This window comes from Chenopodium quinoa, unplaced genomic scaffold (assembly GCF_001683475.1).
Source record: "Chenopodium quinoa cultivar QQ74 unplaced genomic scaffold, ASM168347v1, whole genome shotgun sequence".
In the NCBI taxonomy this organism is placed as follows: domain Eukaryota; kingdom Viridiplantae; phylum Streptophyta; class Magnoliopsida; order Caryophyllales; family Amaranthaceae; genus Chenopodium; species Chenopodium quinoa.
The window spans coordinates 1,868,734-1,886,901 of record NW_018745523.1 but is presented as its reverse complement, the minus strand read 5'-3'; the positions used below and the strand labels follow the sequence as shown (position 1 = coordinate 1,886,901).

Sequence of the window (18,168 nt, the reverse complement as noted above, 5' to 3'; positions counted from 1 at the left end):
GGCCCGTTTATTATAATAATAATAATACTTTTAATAATTTTTATTTAGTTAGTGTTATATTTAATAATAAAAATAATTCTTTTTGTATTTAAGAAAATAAAATAATCAATACAGAGAGACTATAAGTCTAAACTATAAGCTTTTATTGGTTACAATTATTTATTTTAATTTTATGTTATGACATATTTTGTGTGTTTTTAATTTCTATTATCATTATTTGTGAATAAAAAATTTTAAGACAACTCTACCAAAATAATTTTAGCACATGTAAATAATAAATAGATTAATTATTGTTAAAAAAAAATAAAATAAATTTTAAGGCCCGTTAGTCCGCGGACAAGTCGGCCCGTTTAGTACGCGCATGGACAAAGTATCAAGCCCGCATAAAAGGGTTCGGGTTTGATACATGAAGCTCGTTGGACAAAAAATAAGCATAAACCCGGCCCGCTACCCGCCCAAGCCCGCAAATGATCACCTCTAGAACAAAGATAAAGAAAAAAATAAACAAAGATTTATATTCCGCAAAATGCAAAACTTGAATTGATTAGAACATTGGATTTACAAGAACAAACCAAACAAACTACCCAAATCAAGATTTTTAAAAAGGGAATAAATAAGACAATTATTGCAAACAAATTCTTGCAATTTCCACCCTTAATATCCCATTGACAAATTGGATTAAATCAATTAAAAAAACACACAAATAACCTCAAATTTAGTATTCATTGGTAAGAGGGGCATGTTCCTCACCCATGAACACATTGCCATAAATAAGACCAGCCAAACCACCACCAACAAGGGGTCCAACCCAGTAGACCCAGTGGTCCTGGAAGTCAACACTGGCGACAGCGGGACCGAAAGAGCGAGCCGGGTTCATTGATCCACCAGAGAATGGGCCGGCGGCGAGGATGTTGGCACCAACAATGAATCCAATAGCAATAGGTGCAATGGTACCAATGGAACCCTTCTTAGGGTCAACTGCTGTTGCATAGACAGTGTATACCAATGCAAATGTAACAATAATTTCCATTACTACTGCTTCAATTGATCCTACTCCTGCTGCTACACTGTGGATTGGAGTTGCCTGCAATAACAATATTAAAATTAACTAAGTAAAAATTGATCTGATCATATAATAATAAACCACATTTCTATTTTGAATCATCGCAAACCATCTTGTCACATTGGTCGGCACAGTTTTCAAAATATTACCTCTGTTTCACAATAATGACGATAACATTTTAACTTTAATAATTCATATCAATATTTAATTGAGTTTATGCTAGAAAGTATATATTGAGATGAATCTAATAGCAGAGGCGATAAAAAAAATATATATAACGATTGACAAAAAGATAAAAGTACTAACCAAGCCACCAGTGGAGGCCTTAAGGAGGAAACAAGCAGCAACAGAACCAGCACACTGGGCAATCCAGTAGAAGATACCGGTAAGGATGGTGATCTGACCACCGAGGGCCAATCCGAAGGTGACGGCAGGGTTGACATGTCCACCAGAGATGTTAGCACCAACTGCAACTGCAACAAATAGGGCAAATGCATGGCACACTGCTACTGCTACTAACCCTGCTGGGCTTAGGGCTGCATCATCTGTCAACTTGCCTGAAATAACATATTACAAACTCAAGATTAATAAAATTAGTTACTCATATCTCAGATATAAGAATTGATCGATTTTTGTTTTCAGTCTATAGGGAGTCACGAAAGATAATGATGTATTCTGTATCCAACAATGATACATAAGACTTAGCTAGGTTATGTTGTCTTCATTAAGAAAATAGAACGCAATGATTGGGAATAATTAATGGCATGTTATACTATTTTGTGCACTAGCTACATTTATTCTAAACATTTATCATGATTCATGACATGGTTTTTAAATTTTTTGGAAATGGGAAGTACTAAAAAAAGTACATTTTGCCAAAGCTAGCTAGAGATCAAAATTAAACTATCAACACGACAATTAATTAAGAATAGAGGAAGTATATGCATAAATCTGGTTACTATAATAGGAGTATATGATTATGATAAGCAAAATGTAGCAAAATTGAAGTAGTAAATAATGGAAAGAGTACTAACTGAAAGCAATGCAAGATCCAACTCCAGCAAAAACAAAGAGCAAAGTAGAGATAAACTCAGCAATGTAAGCCTTAATAGAGGCCCAACTGAAAGAGTCATCAAATCTTCCGAAAGCAATTGCCATTGCTCTTAATTAGCTTAATTAGACTAAAGAAAGAAATAAAGAGAGAAGATGAGAAATTGGGTTTCAAGATAATGGAATTGCCTTTCCACATCACTCCTTTATATAGAAAGTATGGTGTAATATTATACTCATAATTATTATTCTTTTTATTGTATAGTTCCATTATCATGAAAGTGATTTTTTTTTTTTGAAAATATAATTTCCCTCTTTTTGGTATACTTGTATGTAAGGTCATTTATGCCAATATGTAGAAAAAAGATTCCTACTAGGAAATATAGAAAGTCCTAGAAGAAGTACCAAGAAGTCTTCATTATTACTACTAAAAATTCTCCAAATTTTAGCTTTTGTTGCACAATTTTAGCAAAAAAGACAAACTTGAAGAAACAATTGACAAAATTAGGAATTATAACATAGCTTCGTTTTTTAAATAGAAAGCCTTTGATACAAAATTAATTATCATTCTGATTGAATTTCATGGTTAAGAATAAAGATACATGTATCGATTTTGTTTGTAATATATTCGTCACTTAAAAAATGTAGTGTCATACTTAGTGAATTTAAGAATTACAATCAGGTTATAAACCATTAAAATGATATATATACTTTCATGGCTTGATAGAATAATTATTATAGAATAACTATCAAATTTATTTGGATGTACATAAGATAATATTACGTAAATTAACTTGTTATACACTTGACATTATTACTATGATGATCACATATACCCTTTGTTCTATAATGATCTATCTTTTCACATTATATTACTTTATTTAATTTATACTCCATATTAATTGATATATAGATTTACAAAAAGTGAGAAGAACATTGTGAAACAAATTAAAGAAATTTAATGATAGTAATGTGTAGTAGTTAGAATTTTTTAATTGGATAAACAAGACAAAACTATATTGCAAAATACACCAAATTATTGCATATGATGATGACAACTTTTGATTACTTTTTAGTACTTTATGATTATGTTTGCTACATTTCATAATGCAAGAGATAAACTTCTAATTAAAGGGTTTCATATATATTATTGTGAAATGGCCTTCTTTAGCTAACATTTGAACTCTATTATTAATTCAAATTCAATGTAAAAACGATAATTGATCCAGCAAACTTTGGTAAATAGTAGCAACCATTTTTCATAATCACATGATGCATGGATCTAGCATAGAATGGGGTCATTTGCCCCCAAGTGATTATTAAATATTTCGAAATTTTCCTTAAAAAACTTTTCATTTGTATTCTGCCGTCAATATATATTTTTTTGAATCCGCCACTCCATATAGATAGACAGGTAATCCGTATATGGTTTGTATGAGCATGAGTGTATGACTCTCACATCACATGTATGGTCCATGCAAATATGAATCCATTTAATGTACATAAGCCATAAATATATGGTCGTGTATATGTATATATGCGGTGTATAGATAAAGACTAAAGATCAAGAATATTTGAATCAAAGATACACAAACACAACATCTTGTTTGAAACAACCAATCACAACTTTTCCCTGGCAATTCCAACCTGTCACCCAATTGCTTTAGTGGAGGAAATGTCTCGAAGTAGCTTATCTTATTCATCTTATATCTCATGAATGATTTTTTTCTAGCATGTGACAAACCGTTCTCTGAGGAACATACAGACATACAGTGACCCTAAGTGGTAAGGGTAGATTTTTTTTGGGGTCGTTATGACAATGAATCGGAATCTCTCACAAGTCAATCTATTCATATAGGATAAGTTCTTGAGAATAGGAAGTAAGGTTACACGTTCAAATATTGTAGTTGACAGGATTAAACTCATGACTTAAACGTATTAAGGTAAAATCGTTACGATGTATATATGGCAAATTAAGATTGTGGGGGTGCCCTACATGATCTATACCTTTAATTTTTTTTTTTTAATTTTTTTTTTTTTTTTTTTGTGAAAGACATTATAGTAAAGTCATAAATATGGAGCGCATGATGTTATGGTAACCCATTTAAGGCCACATAATGCACCGTCCATAATCATAAACATAAAGTTGATGAGGATACTATATTGTCTACACCCTTCAAATCAAGGGAAATTTATATGTGGATGTTATTGATTTGGAGGCTACAAATTAAATAAGCCACAATTAAAATTAATTATGTATGTAATTGGGATTATTATTGTTGTTAAGGTTTAATTAATTAGACAATGATAACGTGGTAGGGGATTAGCTAGATGAGTGTGGAATCTCGATGACCTCTTTTTTTTTTTTTTTTTGTAGGTCCACTTTCATTTGTTTGTTTGGTGTTGTAATCATTCAGAGTTATAAGATGGATGTTTTGAATTTTTGATTAGGAATATGCTTATTGTATCCATTGGCGAACTACTCATAATGTGACAAACAATTATATATGTGATACTTAAATTATTTAAGAAAATAGAATGAATCGTGTACATGTAATTCTTAAGAAAGACGATCTGATCGTTACACTGTTAATTAGTTATATTAAAACCAATAAATTAAAAGTTGAAAAAAGTCATGTCAAATTAATTTATTTGACATAAAATTGAATTAGACCGTCTGATACAAGTACTACTATGGGAAAAACATGTGATGACTAATAGTAGCTCTAGGGTTATTCGTATGATTAATAGTATATGTGATGTGTGTTGAGGGTAAAAATACCCCGTATACGTGGATCAATCCCACAGTGACACGTGGCCCAATTATGGGGTGACACGTGTCACCACGGGAAGATGCCACGCAATCCAGAGTTTTTAAGGTCTCAGGCCAATCCCATGGTGACACGTGGCCCAGCCATAGGGCAACACATGTACCACGGGAAGATGCTTCTAAAAAAGAGCACGCCAAAAAGCCCTAACAACGTCAAGGCCCAAATTCTGAGAGATGACACTGAAAGCCGCAAAACGGCGCCCCTAGAGGGGCACGTGGCGATCGCTGATTGCGCAGCCAATCACGTCACGCAAATCTAGGGTATAAACCCTAGAGGGGCACGAATCCCACCCCTATAAATACCCCAATCATTTATGATGAGGGGGGATTTTCGGACAATCAAAAACACAGAGCATTAAATAGCTCCAACTTCTCTCTACTTTCTCTCTCTAGCCCTTTTTCCGTTTTGATCACTGACTTGATCGTCGGAGGCGAATATTCCGTTGAACGGAATATTCGTGGTTTTGCAGGTGGGACCAACGTATTGCCAGCAAAGCGTGACCAGTATCCCAGGAGATCCAAAAAATACCCGAAACATTTGGCGCCGTCTGTGGGGATACTCGTACGTTATGGCGATAGACGGTCAGACACCTAATCCAAGCGAGGATGGACATGTAGAGGATATAATCCCTACGATCTGTACTAGTGATCCTCTAATAGCCACATTTGAAGAAGCTGATGATCCTCCTGTTACTTCAGCCTCTCTTAAGGTCGCGCTTAACAAACTCAGAAAGGAAATTGAAAACGGAGCCTCTACCTCTAGGCAGCCGCCCAGGAGAGAGGAACAGAGGGCTCCAAGAAAGACACATAGCAAAACAGTCCATGCAACGGACGCTGGAAACACTCCATTTCGAAGGCCGACTGGAAGGTCCCTGAGAGTACCGCGGACTAATTTCTCTGACTTGTTGGCGAAAACGCAGTCGGCTGGGGGGAGGGGTAGGCAGCCTCGTAGAGAAGAGCCTGAACCGTCCAGACGATGGAAGGACGCAAGAGAGTATCTTAGGCATAAGCAGCGGGAACGCGTTGCCCACTCGGACACGGCTTCAACCCCAACTATGCCGGATAATTTTTCACATCACTCTCTCTCCCAACATACCAACACGGCCACCTCCAGTGGAAGTCAGGCAATTCGCACCCCAACTCCTATTCCATTCTTCCATGCTCCAACTCCTGTTCAGGCCCAATCACTGCAATATCAACCTCAGGGGTTCAATGGCTTGATGCAGCCAAACCCCCAGGCATACGTACAATATGGGCCATATGGGCAGGTGTACGGACAAGCTCCCTATCTAACTGGACCGTCCTTGCAACCGCAACCCATTAATTGGCAAATGCGCCTACTTACTCTGGGAGATAAGCCGCCCCCGTTTTCGCAAGATATCCTAAATGCCCCTCAGCCACCAAAGGTGAAAAGTGTACTTGTGGGAGCCTATGATGGCACGGGCAACCCAGAGGACCACATCACCTCGTACAGGAACCTGATGTACTTGCAAAGTGTAGATGATGCTACGTGGTGCAAATGTTTCCCGGCCACTCTGAAGGGTGTGGCACAGGACTGGTTCAATAGTTTGCCGGCCGGTTGTATCAATTGTTTTACCACTCTTAGTTTGCTGTTCGTGGGAAATTTTTCATACAACATACCACCTCGAAATACTAGCCTTAACTTGGCGACAATCGTCCAAGAAAAAAATGAGGACTTACGCTCGTACGTCCAACGATTTAACCAAGAAAAAGCCCAAATTCATAATCTACCGGATGAAATGGCTTACTCTGAATTTCTCCGGGGATTAAGGCACAATGGTTTTAAATTTGACTTGGTAAGGAAAAAGATTCGGACATACGCAGGTGTTCTGCGGGAAGCCGAAGCTTATATTGAGGCGGCGGACTTTTGTTCGCTCACAAAAGCAGAAGCGCCGACCAAGGGGGCTGAGAAAAAATCTTCTCAGCAAGACTCGGCCGGCCAAAAGAAAGAAGGAAAAAAGAGAAAAGATGTCTGGGTGGCTGATGGCCAGCCGCAGAAAACCAAGAAGGTCAAGGCGTACGAGCCCCAGTTTGAATTCAACAAGGATTGTTATTCTATTTTGATGGAAATCAAGGATAAGTTTGAGTTTGAGAAGCCACATCCGTTGAGAGGCCCGACTCAGTACAGGAATAAGAACAAGTATTGTCATTACCACAAGGACGTGGGACATGACACAAATGATTGTATCAACTTGAAGAGACTGCTGGACAAATTGGCCGAGAAGGGCATGGTGAATTCATATGTGATGAAGTCCAAATTCACTTACACACGGAAAAACAACACGTCCGAGCAAAGACAGAAGAATGATAAGAACAAAGATAAAGAGGATGATGGTAACAGCACTGATTCGGGCTTTGTGGCCGTGATATCAGGAGGATTTTCCTCAGGCGGTCCCACTATGAGAGGGATCAAGCAGGATGCTCGGAACCTGGGAAAGGTGATGCAGATGGATTCAGTGAAGGCTGAACCCTTCCCCGAGGTAATTATCAGTGAGGCCGATCGGGGGGAGGTCAAAGCCTTGCACAATGATCCCATGGTATTCATTATGAAGATAGCCAATCTGAAGGTCGGACGAATATTAATAGACACGGGTAGCGCGGCTGATATCATCAGCCTGGCCGCCTTGAAAAATCTAAGCATTCCAGAGGATGCTCTCCAAGACATCACTCACCCGTTGGTCGGATTTGGGGGGAATGTCATCCACCCGGTGGGCCGGATAGATTTACCCGTCCGATTTGAGCAAAAAGGGGAGGGAAGAGATATGGTCGTCCGTTTCTTGGTTGTGAAAGAGCTTACTGCCTATAATGTCATACTCGGCCGTCCTACGCTGAATGCAGCAAAAGAAGTCATTGTGCCTCACCTAATGCTGCTAAAGTTTGATAGGACGGACGGGAAAATAGGTACAATCCAAGGAAGTCAGAAGATGGCAAAGGAATGTAATCAGTTGGCGGTTAATCCTACAGCGCGCGGACCAAAATCGTCCGAGCCAAAAGAAGAAGGAACCTCACTCCCAACACACCAGGTCGGCCAGAAGCGTAAGGTGGCCAAGATAGAGAAAGCATAGCAGCTAATGACTGTCGGTCGGCCAGAAGAGTTACGACCCCAGCCGGCCGGCAGTCACCAGGATATAGTGCTCGACCCCGATCAAACAAATCGGACAGTCAGTGTGGGCACTATATCTTTGGGTGTGCTTGGGGATGAGTTAATTCAATTATTGAGAGAGTTCAAGGATGTATTTGCATTTGAGGTCGGCGAGATGCCAAGCATAAGTCCAGATCTGGCTGTACACAAATTAGCGGTAAATCCGGCCGTTAAATCTGTCCGCCAGAAGAAAAGAAATCATGGAGAGGAAAGGAATCAGGCGGCCGCAGCAGTAGTTAAGAAGCTTCTGGACGCCGGTTTCATTCGGCAATGCTTTTACCCAGAATGGGTGGCTAATGTGGTCCTTGTCAAAAAGCCGAATGGAACTTGGAGAATGTGCGTGGATTACACAGATCTAAACAAGGCATGCCCTAAGGATAGCTTTCCCCTGCCCAAAATCGACCGGCTGGTTGATTCGACGGCCGGGCATGCCCTGGTGAGCTTTATGGACGCATACTCCGGATTCCATCAGATTCCGTTATGGAAAGAAGACCAGGAGAAAACGGCGTTCGTGACTAAGCAAGGGTTGTACTGTTACAGAGTCATGCCATTCGGCCTTAAGAATGCCCCAGCTACCTTTCAGCGACTTGTAAACACAGTCTTCATAGATTAGCTCGGCCGCAATATGGAGGCGTACATTGATGACATGATTGTCAAGTCAAAAGAGTCGGTCGGCCATTTGAAGGATCTAAGAGAAACATTTACCGAACTCAGGCGGCATAAGATGATGTTAAATCCAAAGAAATGTGTCTTTGGTGTTGAGTCCGGTAAATTTCTCGGATTTTTAATTGATCAACGTGGAATTGAGGCTAATCCTGAAAAAATCCAAGCTGTCTTGGACATGAAGTCACCAAGGACAATTAAAGAAGTCGAAAGATTGACCGGCTGTTTGGCCGCACTTGGAAGATTTCTGTCAGATCAGGGGATAAGTGCCGCTATTTCTTTCAAACCATAAAAAAGAAAGCTATGTTTGAGTGGACAGAGGAAGCCGAGGAAGCATTCGTACAGCTAAAGGGCCACTTACATACATTGCCTCGGCTTGTCAGTCCACTTAAGAGCGAGAAGTTGTTCATCTATCTTGCTATCTCAAAGCACTCCTTAAGTGTCGTCCTACTTGCTGAGCGCAACGGCCGCCAGATCCCTGTCTACTTTGTTAGCCACGTCCTACATAACGCTGAGCTAAGGTATCCCCCCATTGAAAAATTTGGCTTGGCATTGTACATGGCATCAAAAAAGCTGCGGCCATATTTCTTGGCACATTCAATTGTGGTCTACACAGACCAACCTTTGAAGAAACCATTTACAACGCTATAGGCAAGCGGCCGTATGCTCAAATGGGCCTTGGAAATGAGAGGTTTTGATATTACATTTGAGCCAAGAAAAGCAATCAAGGGACAAGCCTTTGCTGATTTTTTAGCTGAAATAACTCGGCCGGATCTTCAGACGGCCGGAGATCATATCTGGAAAGTGTTCGTGGATGGCAGTGCGACATCCACTGGTTGCGGTGCGGGTGTTATATGCCAGTCACCTGAAGGAGATAAGTTTGAGTAGGCCCTGAGATTCCAGTTTCAAGCCTCTAATAACGAGGCCGAGTACGAAGCCCTCTTGGCCAGCCTCAGAATGTGTAAGGCGGCAGGAGCGACAAAAATTAACGTGTGCTCGGACTCCCTACTTGTAGTCGGCCAGGTGAATGGAGACTTCGAGGCGAGGGAGCCGGCCATGATAAAGTACTTGAAGATTGTAAAAGAGGAGGCTGAGAGCCTAGATCATTTTACCCTACAGCAGGTCCCACGTTCGTCCAACCCATCAGGCGGACGCCCTCTCTAAGTTAGCATCCTCAGCATCATGTGATACTCCCACGTCAGTGTTTTGGGAAGTAAAGGAGAAGAGGAGCATTGATGTTGAGCCAGTGCATGCAATTGATAGAAGCTCCACTAGGATGGACGGGATCCTGTCTTACCTCAAGGACGGATTACTCTCGGCTGATCCTAAAGAGAGCTGGTTGATGAAAAAGAGAGCGGCTTGGTTTGAAGTTAAACAAGGAGAGTTGTTCAAAAAGGCATTTGTAAAGCCGTACCTGAAATGCATTACTCCTGAGATAGGGTATGATGTCTTGGATGATATTCACCAGGGGCAGTGTGGTTCTCACATTGGAGGACGCGCTTTGGCTGAAAAGGTTGTCCGCCTGGGTTACTACTGGCCGAGCTTAAAGTCGGACGCAATGGAAATGGTGAGGAAATGTGACAAGTGCCAGAGGTTCGCAACATTAATTCACCGACCCGCCAACAGCCTTTCGGCCATCAATAGTCCGCTCCCCTTTGCCAAATGGGGGGTGGACATCTTAGGTCCATACACACCAGCGTCCGGCCAGATGCGGTATGTGTTTGTAGCAGTTGACTACTTCACAAAATGGGTAGAGGCCGAGGCCGTCCGAGGCATCAAGTGGACAGATGTTACAACCTTCATATGGAAGAGTATCATTACGCGTTTTGGCGTTCCCCAATCTATGGTGTTTGACAATGGACCTCAGTTCGAAAAGCCTCAACTTAAAAAATGGTTGGAAGACCAAGGCACAGCTCATTTCTTTGCTTCGGTCGGCCGCCCACAAGCGAATGGTCAGGTAGAGGCATACAACAAATTGATCTCCAATGGAATTAAGCGCAAGCTAGAAAAAGCAGGTGGCTTGTGGGCTGACGAGTTGATTAATGTGTTGTGGTCCATACGAACCACGGCCAAAAGTTCCACAGGAGAAACTCCCTTCTTCCTAGTATATGGTGTTGAGGCGGTCCTTCCCATTGAAATGTATGAGCCCACTCTTAGGGTGATGCTATATGATGAAGCGGCCAATTGGGAAGCCATGAAGACCGCTCTAGACTTCCTTCCTGAAGCTAGGGGCAATGCGGCGCTTAGGCATGAAATCTATCGTCTTCGGATGATCAGGGCATACAATCGCCGAGTGTCAAAGCGACCGATAAAATTGGGAGATTTGGTCCTAAGGAAGATGGAAGCGGTCGGGCGAGCAAATGAGGATGGCAAGCTGACCCCAAATTGGGAAGGGCCTTATCGAGTCAGGGAAGAGGTCAGAGATGGGACATATTGTCTTGAAGCCATGAACGGCCGACCCATCCCGCGTACATGGAACACCGACAATCTGAAGAAATATTATGTTTAATTACTTAGCCAAAAAGCTGTTTATACAGCTAGGTCTGTTGACCGAGCAATGTAAGTCGTACGGCCATGACAATGTAATTTTGACAGATTAATGAAAAAGTCAAACATTGTTATAATCATTTTTCCATTTTATTAATGCTTATTTGTACAAGTCATAATTTATACGGATAGGCCGCGTGAAAGTTTCAAGTAGGTTACTTGCAACATAGCAACACGGTCGCAGAACAAAAATAAATTAAATAAAATAAGAATGGGCAGCTTGAGCCCAAAATTCGCACGAATGCGTCCGCCCTAAATTAATGCGGACGATAGGGGTAAGGTACCCTGTGAAACCCACATAGTGGGGCAAGGGCATACCGAGGCACTCCAGCCTAGCCGAACATGAAAATTTTAAGTTGAGATCACACTTGGAATTTCCTGAGTGCGTCCGAGCGATAGTTTCAACGGGCAAACTCAAATAAAGCCCATCGAACGGCCAATTTATGTGTTGATTCGGCGTACCACCAAGTCCAAGGGAAATCATTATTATGATTTGATTAATTTGGTAAAAGTCATACCACCTAAGGTATAAATTCTACCAAGCCAATCAAATCACCCAAAGTATGGACTAGGCGAACGCCGAATAAAGGGGCATACCCCCCAATTGTACGCGTATAAAAATGCAAAAAACTCGTTAAGTATAAAATAGGCAAAGTATGAAGCAAAATCGGAAGCGAAATCAATAAAAGGGCCGCTCAAAAGGCGGTAAAATATCTTACATAAAAACCGCTCAAAAAGGCGGTTGAAAAAGTCAAGAAAACTATACATAAATAGAGCTTAAAAACATAGAAAGCTGAAAGTCAGGGGGCGGCCGGAGCAGAAGCTGAGTCTTGGACTGGGATGGGATCCTGAAGAGCTACAGGAGAGGCGTCCTCAGCTGGTACCTCTTTGCTCTCCGCTTCACCATCATTGTCGTCCGCCACTTGATTCTCCTCATCCTCTAAGGTTGTTGGTGTGGCGTCCAGCTCAGGAGAAGGCTGGCCAGCCTTCTTAGCCTCCTCCCTGAGGCAGACGAAGTTGAGGCGCTTAGTGAAGCGCTCTTGAAAGTAGGCGGCCTCCCCATCCTCCACCATGAGCTCGAACGCCTCGAAGAAGAAACTCCTCAGCCTATCCTCAGCGTTCTGCTCAATGCGGACGACCTCGTCTGCGCTAGGGGCCCGAGATGTTTGCAACTGGAGAGTCAAGTCCTCAACGGACTTCTTTAAACTTTCCACCTCGGCCCTCAAAGTGTCCGACTCGTCCAAGGCCTCCTTTAAGTGTTTTTGGGCCAAGTCCACATCACTTTGGAGCTTTTTGGAGGCCTTGAACCCTGCCCTCCAGCGTTCGTCGTCCAGTAGGGCTTGGTCCCTCTCTTGTCTCATGGCATCCCTGGCCAAGGACTCTTGCTTTAGGGCCTCGCCCAGCTTCACCAAATCCTCTGCCTGCCGCGCAGCTTTATCGGACAGCGCATTGATTTGGGTCTCAAAATAGCGGCGTTGGATGGCCGCCTCCCCAGTAACAGCATCCTGGGTCTTTTGAATTTGGGCCCAGGCATGCTTCAGCCGCTCGTTCTCCTTGTCCTTCCATTCCAGGAAGGCATTCAGCCGCAAGAAGAGCTGCGTACAGGGTAAATGTGTTAGCAAAATGAACGAAAAATTGGCTAAGTGCATTTGAGGGAAAGATTTACCTCACCGCTGCAATTGATCATGGGGCCGAGGAAGCCCTCATGAATTCCCCGCAACTTGTCTCGCTACTCAGCAGGGACGGCCCGAGCCATGGCCTCCCGCATTGCCTTCCTGTCCGCTCCAGTAAGGGACTGGCCGGGCAGCTTCATTTGTAGCTCCTCTGCAATTTCTGTAAACGGACGCAAAGAGTAAAAAAAAAAAAAAAAAAAAAAAAAAAGAAGAAGAAAAGTTATTGGAACTGACCATCAGAAAAGCTTGGAGGAGTTGGGAGGTTGAAAGTGAATGACGGGGGCGGCGCCGGCTCATTACTCTCCTCCCCCGTCCGGCCAGGCTGATCGCCGGCCGACTGATTGGCATCAAGCCAATCAGATTCATTGACTCTTTGGACGGGCGGAGTCACTTCTGGCCCGGTCGGTTTTTCCTGGGTCGACTTACCCCTATCGTCCGATTTCTCGGACCTAACATGATCCGGCATGGCGGCCAGATCCATGGACTTGGAGGCCCCGCTATCACTCAGCCGGGGTTGTTCTCCTTTGGACTGTCTTGAGACAGTCCGCGACGTCGTCTTGGCCGCAGAAGTGGGAGTGGTCTTGGATGCGACCGTCTTCCTTTGCTTGGAGGCCTTGCCGTCCTGATCCGTCTTAGACGCAGGAGACGACTGCTTCCGCTTGGACCTGGGGGTTGGAGTGGCCAGCTGTAGATACAAAAGTTAGAAAAAGAAAGCAAGATAATATAATAGGCCGAGCCTAGTCAGGAAGAAGATCTCTTCCGTAATGCATACACGGACGTAAGAAAGAAAGCTAGATGGGTTTACTTACTCCTTTAGTTTGCTCGTACAGTCTTTGGCGAGGCTTGTACCGAGCCAGGTCAATCTCGGACATGTTGACCTCCCCTTTTTGCTCATTGTCCAGCATCTCGTACGCCTCAGCTGAAAGAAGAAGAAAAAGAGTTAGAAGATTTTTCAAGATCAAATATTATGTGTAAGTGTAAGAATATGTGTCCGTGCGTCCACCTTGGGGAAGGTTTCTGTATAGGCCGTAGGCGGACATGAAGGTAGGATCCCGCAGCCAGCCGGATAAAGGGACCCAATTACTTGGAACGCGCTCAGTCTTGCCGTTCCTTTTCACCCGCTTGACTTTGAAATATTCAAGCTGGTGCTCCTGGCTGGGGTGGACGGGTGGCTTATCGGACTTGAGATCCCCGCGTCCAATTTGAATTGGCTCAGCATTGAACCGATTCATCCGCAAGTTAAATTCGACGTCCTTAGTTTTGACGCGGTAGAATCGGTGCTTCCAGTCACGCCACTTGGAGACGCGGTCCATCACCACCATGTAATCCCTAGTGGTGCTCAAGATGAGCCAGCCGTCCGTATCCGCGTCCAGCTTAGTCAGTGAGTGCATCTCACAGAAAACTGCAAAGTCTGGCACGAAGCCCTTGCAGATGCACGTCACCAGGTATCCAAAAATGTTCAACCAGCTGTTTGGCATCAGCTGGAAGAGAGCTATGTCATACTCGTCCAAGATTGTGCGGACGAAAGGATGGAGGGGGAAGCGCAGTCCAACGTCTAAAGCCGCCCTGTAGACGCTGAAGGATCTTTGGCGCGGCCTCTCTTCTTCCCAGGCGGCCAAGGCGCGGGACTTCCTTGGAGGCTGGATCTCAAATCCTTCCCCGAGGAGGAGGAATGCCTTGTATTCCTCAAAGTTGTGGTTCAGGTAGCCCAAGGCCGTGCTACCCACCATGCAGGCGTACGGATCCTTGAAGTTGTCAATATTGGCAACCTCTTCATCGGCCGCCTCTTCGCCCTCTGCGGCCGCCGCTCCACCCTCGGCCGCATTTTCAGCTTCGCCCTCCTCTCGTTGAGGAGCGCTCCCAAACTCGGAGGACAGCACTCTATCGAGGTGAGCTGCCTCCGCCGAGCTGCGGCTCCTAGAGCTATGGCCGCCCCGGAGGGAGATTGTGTCTTCAAGTGGCCGTTTGCCCTTATCTTTGGCACCGGCCGCCTGACCCCCAGTAGGAGGGGCTCTGCGAAGGGGCAGGTCGGACGGTTCGTTAAGAGAAATCCCCGTTCTTGGTCTGTTCGACCCGCCATATCGGAGATAGAGTTCTGAAGGAGTGGGGACGGACACATAAGTGTCCGCTCAAGAAGAGGAAGGAGGCCCCTCACAGAGTAGCAACTCGGCCCCATCCATGATCGAGCTGGCATATTGGGGGAACCTCAACTCCCGAGTTTGCCCGGACGTTCCCCCCACTAAAGGAGCGCCTTGAGTTCTTTGACGCTCCTCAAATGAGGAAGTTACCTCCACGGCCGAGCAGTGAGTGCCCGTGCAGGCGGCCTACCTCTGTACGTGTTGAAAACCCGGAGAAACTTGAAGATTGATCGGAAACCTCAACTAATGTCACCGGAAAACTCAAAGGCGCGGCGGAGCTCTTGAAGATTCAAAGGAAAAAAACACTTTCTCTCTCTAGGAGCTCTGACTTCTCTCTAGAAAATGTAAAGTTCCAAAGTGCCAAAATGAAGTCAAAGCCCTTGTATATATAGGAAAAATTTATGGGGGTAAGATGGTAAATTCAACTTTCCCGCCCAACTTAGCTAAACGGTTACAATTTGAAAAAAGTGACCTAGAATTTGGAAGGACAAGGAGCAATTCCGTCAAAATAGACGGAAGGGACGACCTAATAAACGACTCGTCCAAGGGAAAGCTGGCAGAACTAAGGCTCATTCCGAAACGGCAAGACGGCCGCAAAAATTGACAGCCCAGCTTCGTCCGCGCCGCTCGAATAGACAGGCGTTCGCCTTAAAAATGTTAGGCGGACAGAAAGTCGACAAACCTCTAAAACATTTGTACGCGCCAAGGCTATCAAAGGTCAAAGGAGCCGGCCTATTAGCGTACGAGCCATCCCCTCTGAGGGGAAAATGTTGAGGGTAAAAATACCCCGTATACGTGGACCAATCCCACAGTGACACGTGGCCCAATTATGGGGTGACACGTGTCACCACGGGAAGATGCCACGCAATCTAGAGTTTTTAAGGTCTCAGGCCAATCCCATGGTGACACGTGGCCCAGCCATAGGGCGACACGTGTACCACGGGAAGATGCATCTAAAAAAGAGCACGCCAAAAAGCCCTAACAACGTCAGGGCCCAAATTCTGAGAGATGACACTGAAAGCCGCAAAACGGCGCCCCTAGAGGGGCACGTGGCGATCGCTGATTGCGCAGCCAATCACGTCACGCAAATCTAGGGTATAAACCCTAGAGGGGCACGAATCCCACCCCTATAAATACCCCAATCATTTATGATGAAGGGGGATTTTCGGACAATAAAAAACACAGAGCATTAAATAGCTCCAACTTCTCTCTACTTTCTCTCTCTAGCCCTTTTTCCGTTTTGATCACTGACTTGATCGTCGGAGACGAATATTCCGTTGAACGGAATATTCGTGGTTTTGCAGGTGGGACCAACGTATTGCCAGCAAAGCGTGACCAGTATCCCAGGAGATCCAAAAAAGACCCGAAACAATGTGCGTACATGTAATTCTTAAGAAAGACGATCTGATCGTTAAACCAATAAATTAAAAGTTGGAAAAAAGCCATGTCAGATTAATCCATTTAACATAAAATTGAATTAATTAGACCGTGTGATACAAGAACTACTGTGGGATGAACATGTGACGATTAATAGTAGCTCTAGGATTGTTCGTTTGATTATGTTTTGGATTAGATTGAATTGCTAACTATTAAACATAAATGCATGTTCTTTCCATAAAAGGTGGGGACAATTGTACAGTAGTTGTCTTCTGGGATCAAGTGATGGTAGACTTGTTATGTCATTAGTTTAATTGTGTAATTAGTTTAAATAAACAAATTCGTTAAAGAAAACTTAATTTATTAGCACCAACTAATCAGCATCTAATTTTAATTAATATCAAACTTATCCTCCATAAAATAAAATATACTTCCTCCGTTCTATTAATACTGCAACAATGGACTTTTTGCACTACTCATCACTCTTGTTTGATCATATAATATGAGTTATACATTAAGCAAAATATAGTCAAGTGAGATCTTGTTGGATTCGTCTCATATAATACTTTCACAAAATCAACTTTTTATAATTTTTACTATTACACAATTATAGATATTTAGCATATAAAATGTGTTTCGGAATGCGTAATTTCCTCCTTGTTGCAATATTAACAGAACGGAGGAAGTATAATTTTTGTTTTATTTTGCAGATGTACGTTGTGTTACAGCTGTACTAGTACAATGTCAAAGAAGCAAGTTTTACCCTTTTTAGCTAAGTAGAGTTTCGTTGTTTATATTAAAATATGCTAATTAAATTGATGCGTTTGATGTTATATGATCTAGTGTACAATTCTATAACATACGAAGTATGAAAAGATTAAAATGTTAGGTAGGACATTGAATAATGAATATGCTATATGCTATTTCGTCTGTCCTCAAATTATCATCATATTTGAGGTTGTTACTCTTGTAGTCTTGTTAGGGAGAATAATTAAAACAACAATGATGGTAGAATACTAGTACAAATTTTAAGAACGCAGACATAAATAAGGGTGTTTAAAACTGACCAATTCCGATTAGATTTTATCTAAATTGAAAATTACTTTGATTTAGTATTTCACTTACATGGACACAATGAAGTCTAAACTCGAACTAATCCAAACTCAATTAGATTTGATTGAACCCGACTCATTTTACATCAATTAGACTTGATTGAACTAAAATGTCGAATTAGGCCCTGTTCTCTTCACCTTAAAAAAAATAATATTAAGTAAAAATAATTTCAGTTTAGTAAAAATAAGTTCAGTTCAGTAAAATTCAGTTTTCTTAAAGAAGAATTATAATAGAAAATCAGTAAAAATAATTTCAGTTCAGTAAAAATAATTTAAATTCAGTAAAAATAATTTCAGTTCAGTAAAATTAAGTTCAGTTCAGTAAAAATAAGTTCAATTCAGTAAAAATAATTTCAGTTCAGCAGAATTAAGGTGAATCAAACAGGGTCTTAGTCTATTGTCATTTCTTCCTCCCCCCCCCCCCCAACGAAAAAAAAAGAATCAATGATAAACTTAATAATAAGTATTCCTTTTAGTGTATGTTCTCTTCAGCTTAATTTCAGTTCATTTTAGCTCAGCTCCAATTAGTTCAGTTCATTTTCTAATTTCCTT

General features: G+C 42.5%; 1 protein-coding gene across 1 annotated transcript; it reads right to left on the bottom strand.

The window, feature by feature from the left end:
* Window positions 1-506: 506 nt before the first annotated feature.
* LOC110715507 (aquaporin TIP2-1-like) lies at window positions 507-2,313 on the bottom strand. Its single transcript, XM_021894087.1, has 3 exons — window positions 2,098-2,313; window positions 1,370-1,620; window positions 507-1,084 (listed from the first exon to the last, which is right to left on the bottom strand). The coding sequence occupies exons 1-3, from the start codon at window positions 2,219-2,221 to the stop codon at window positions 716-718; spliced, it is 744 nt and encodes a 247-aa protein (XP_021749779.1). The 5' UTR covers window positions 2,222-2,313; the 3' UTR covers window positions 507-715.
* Window positions 2,314-18,168: the final 15,855 nt, after the last annotated feature.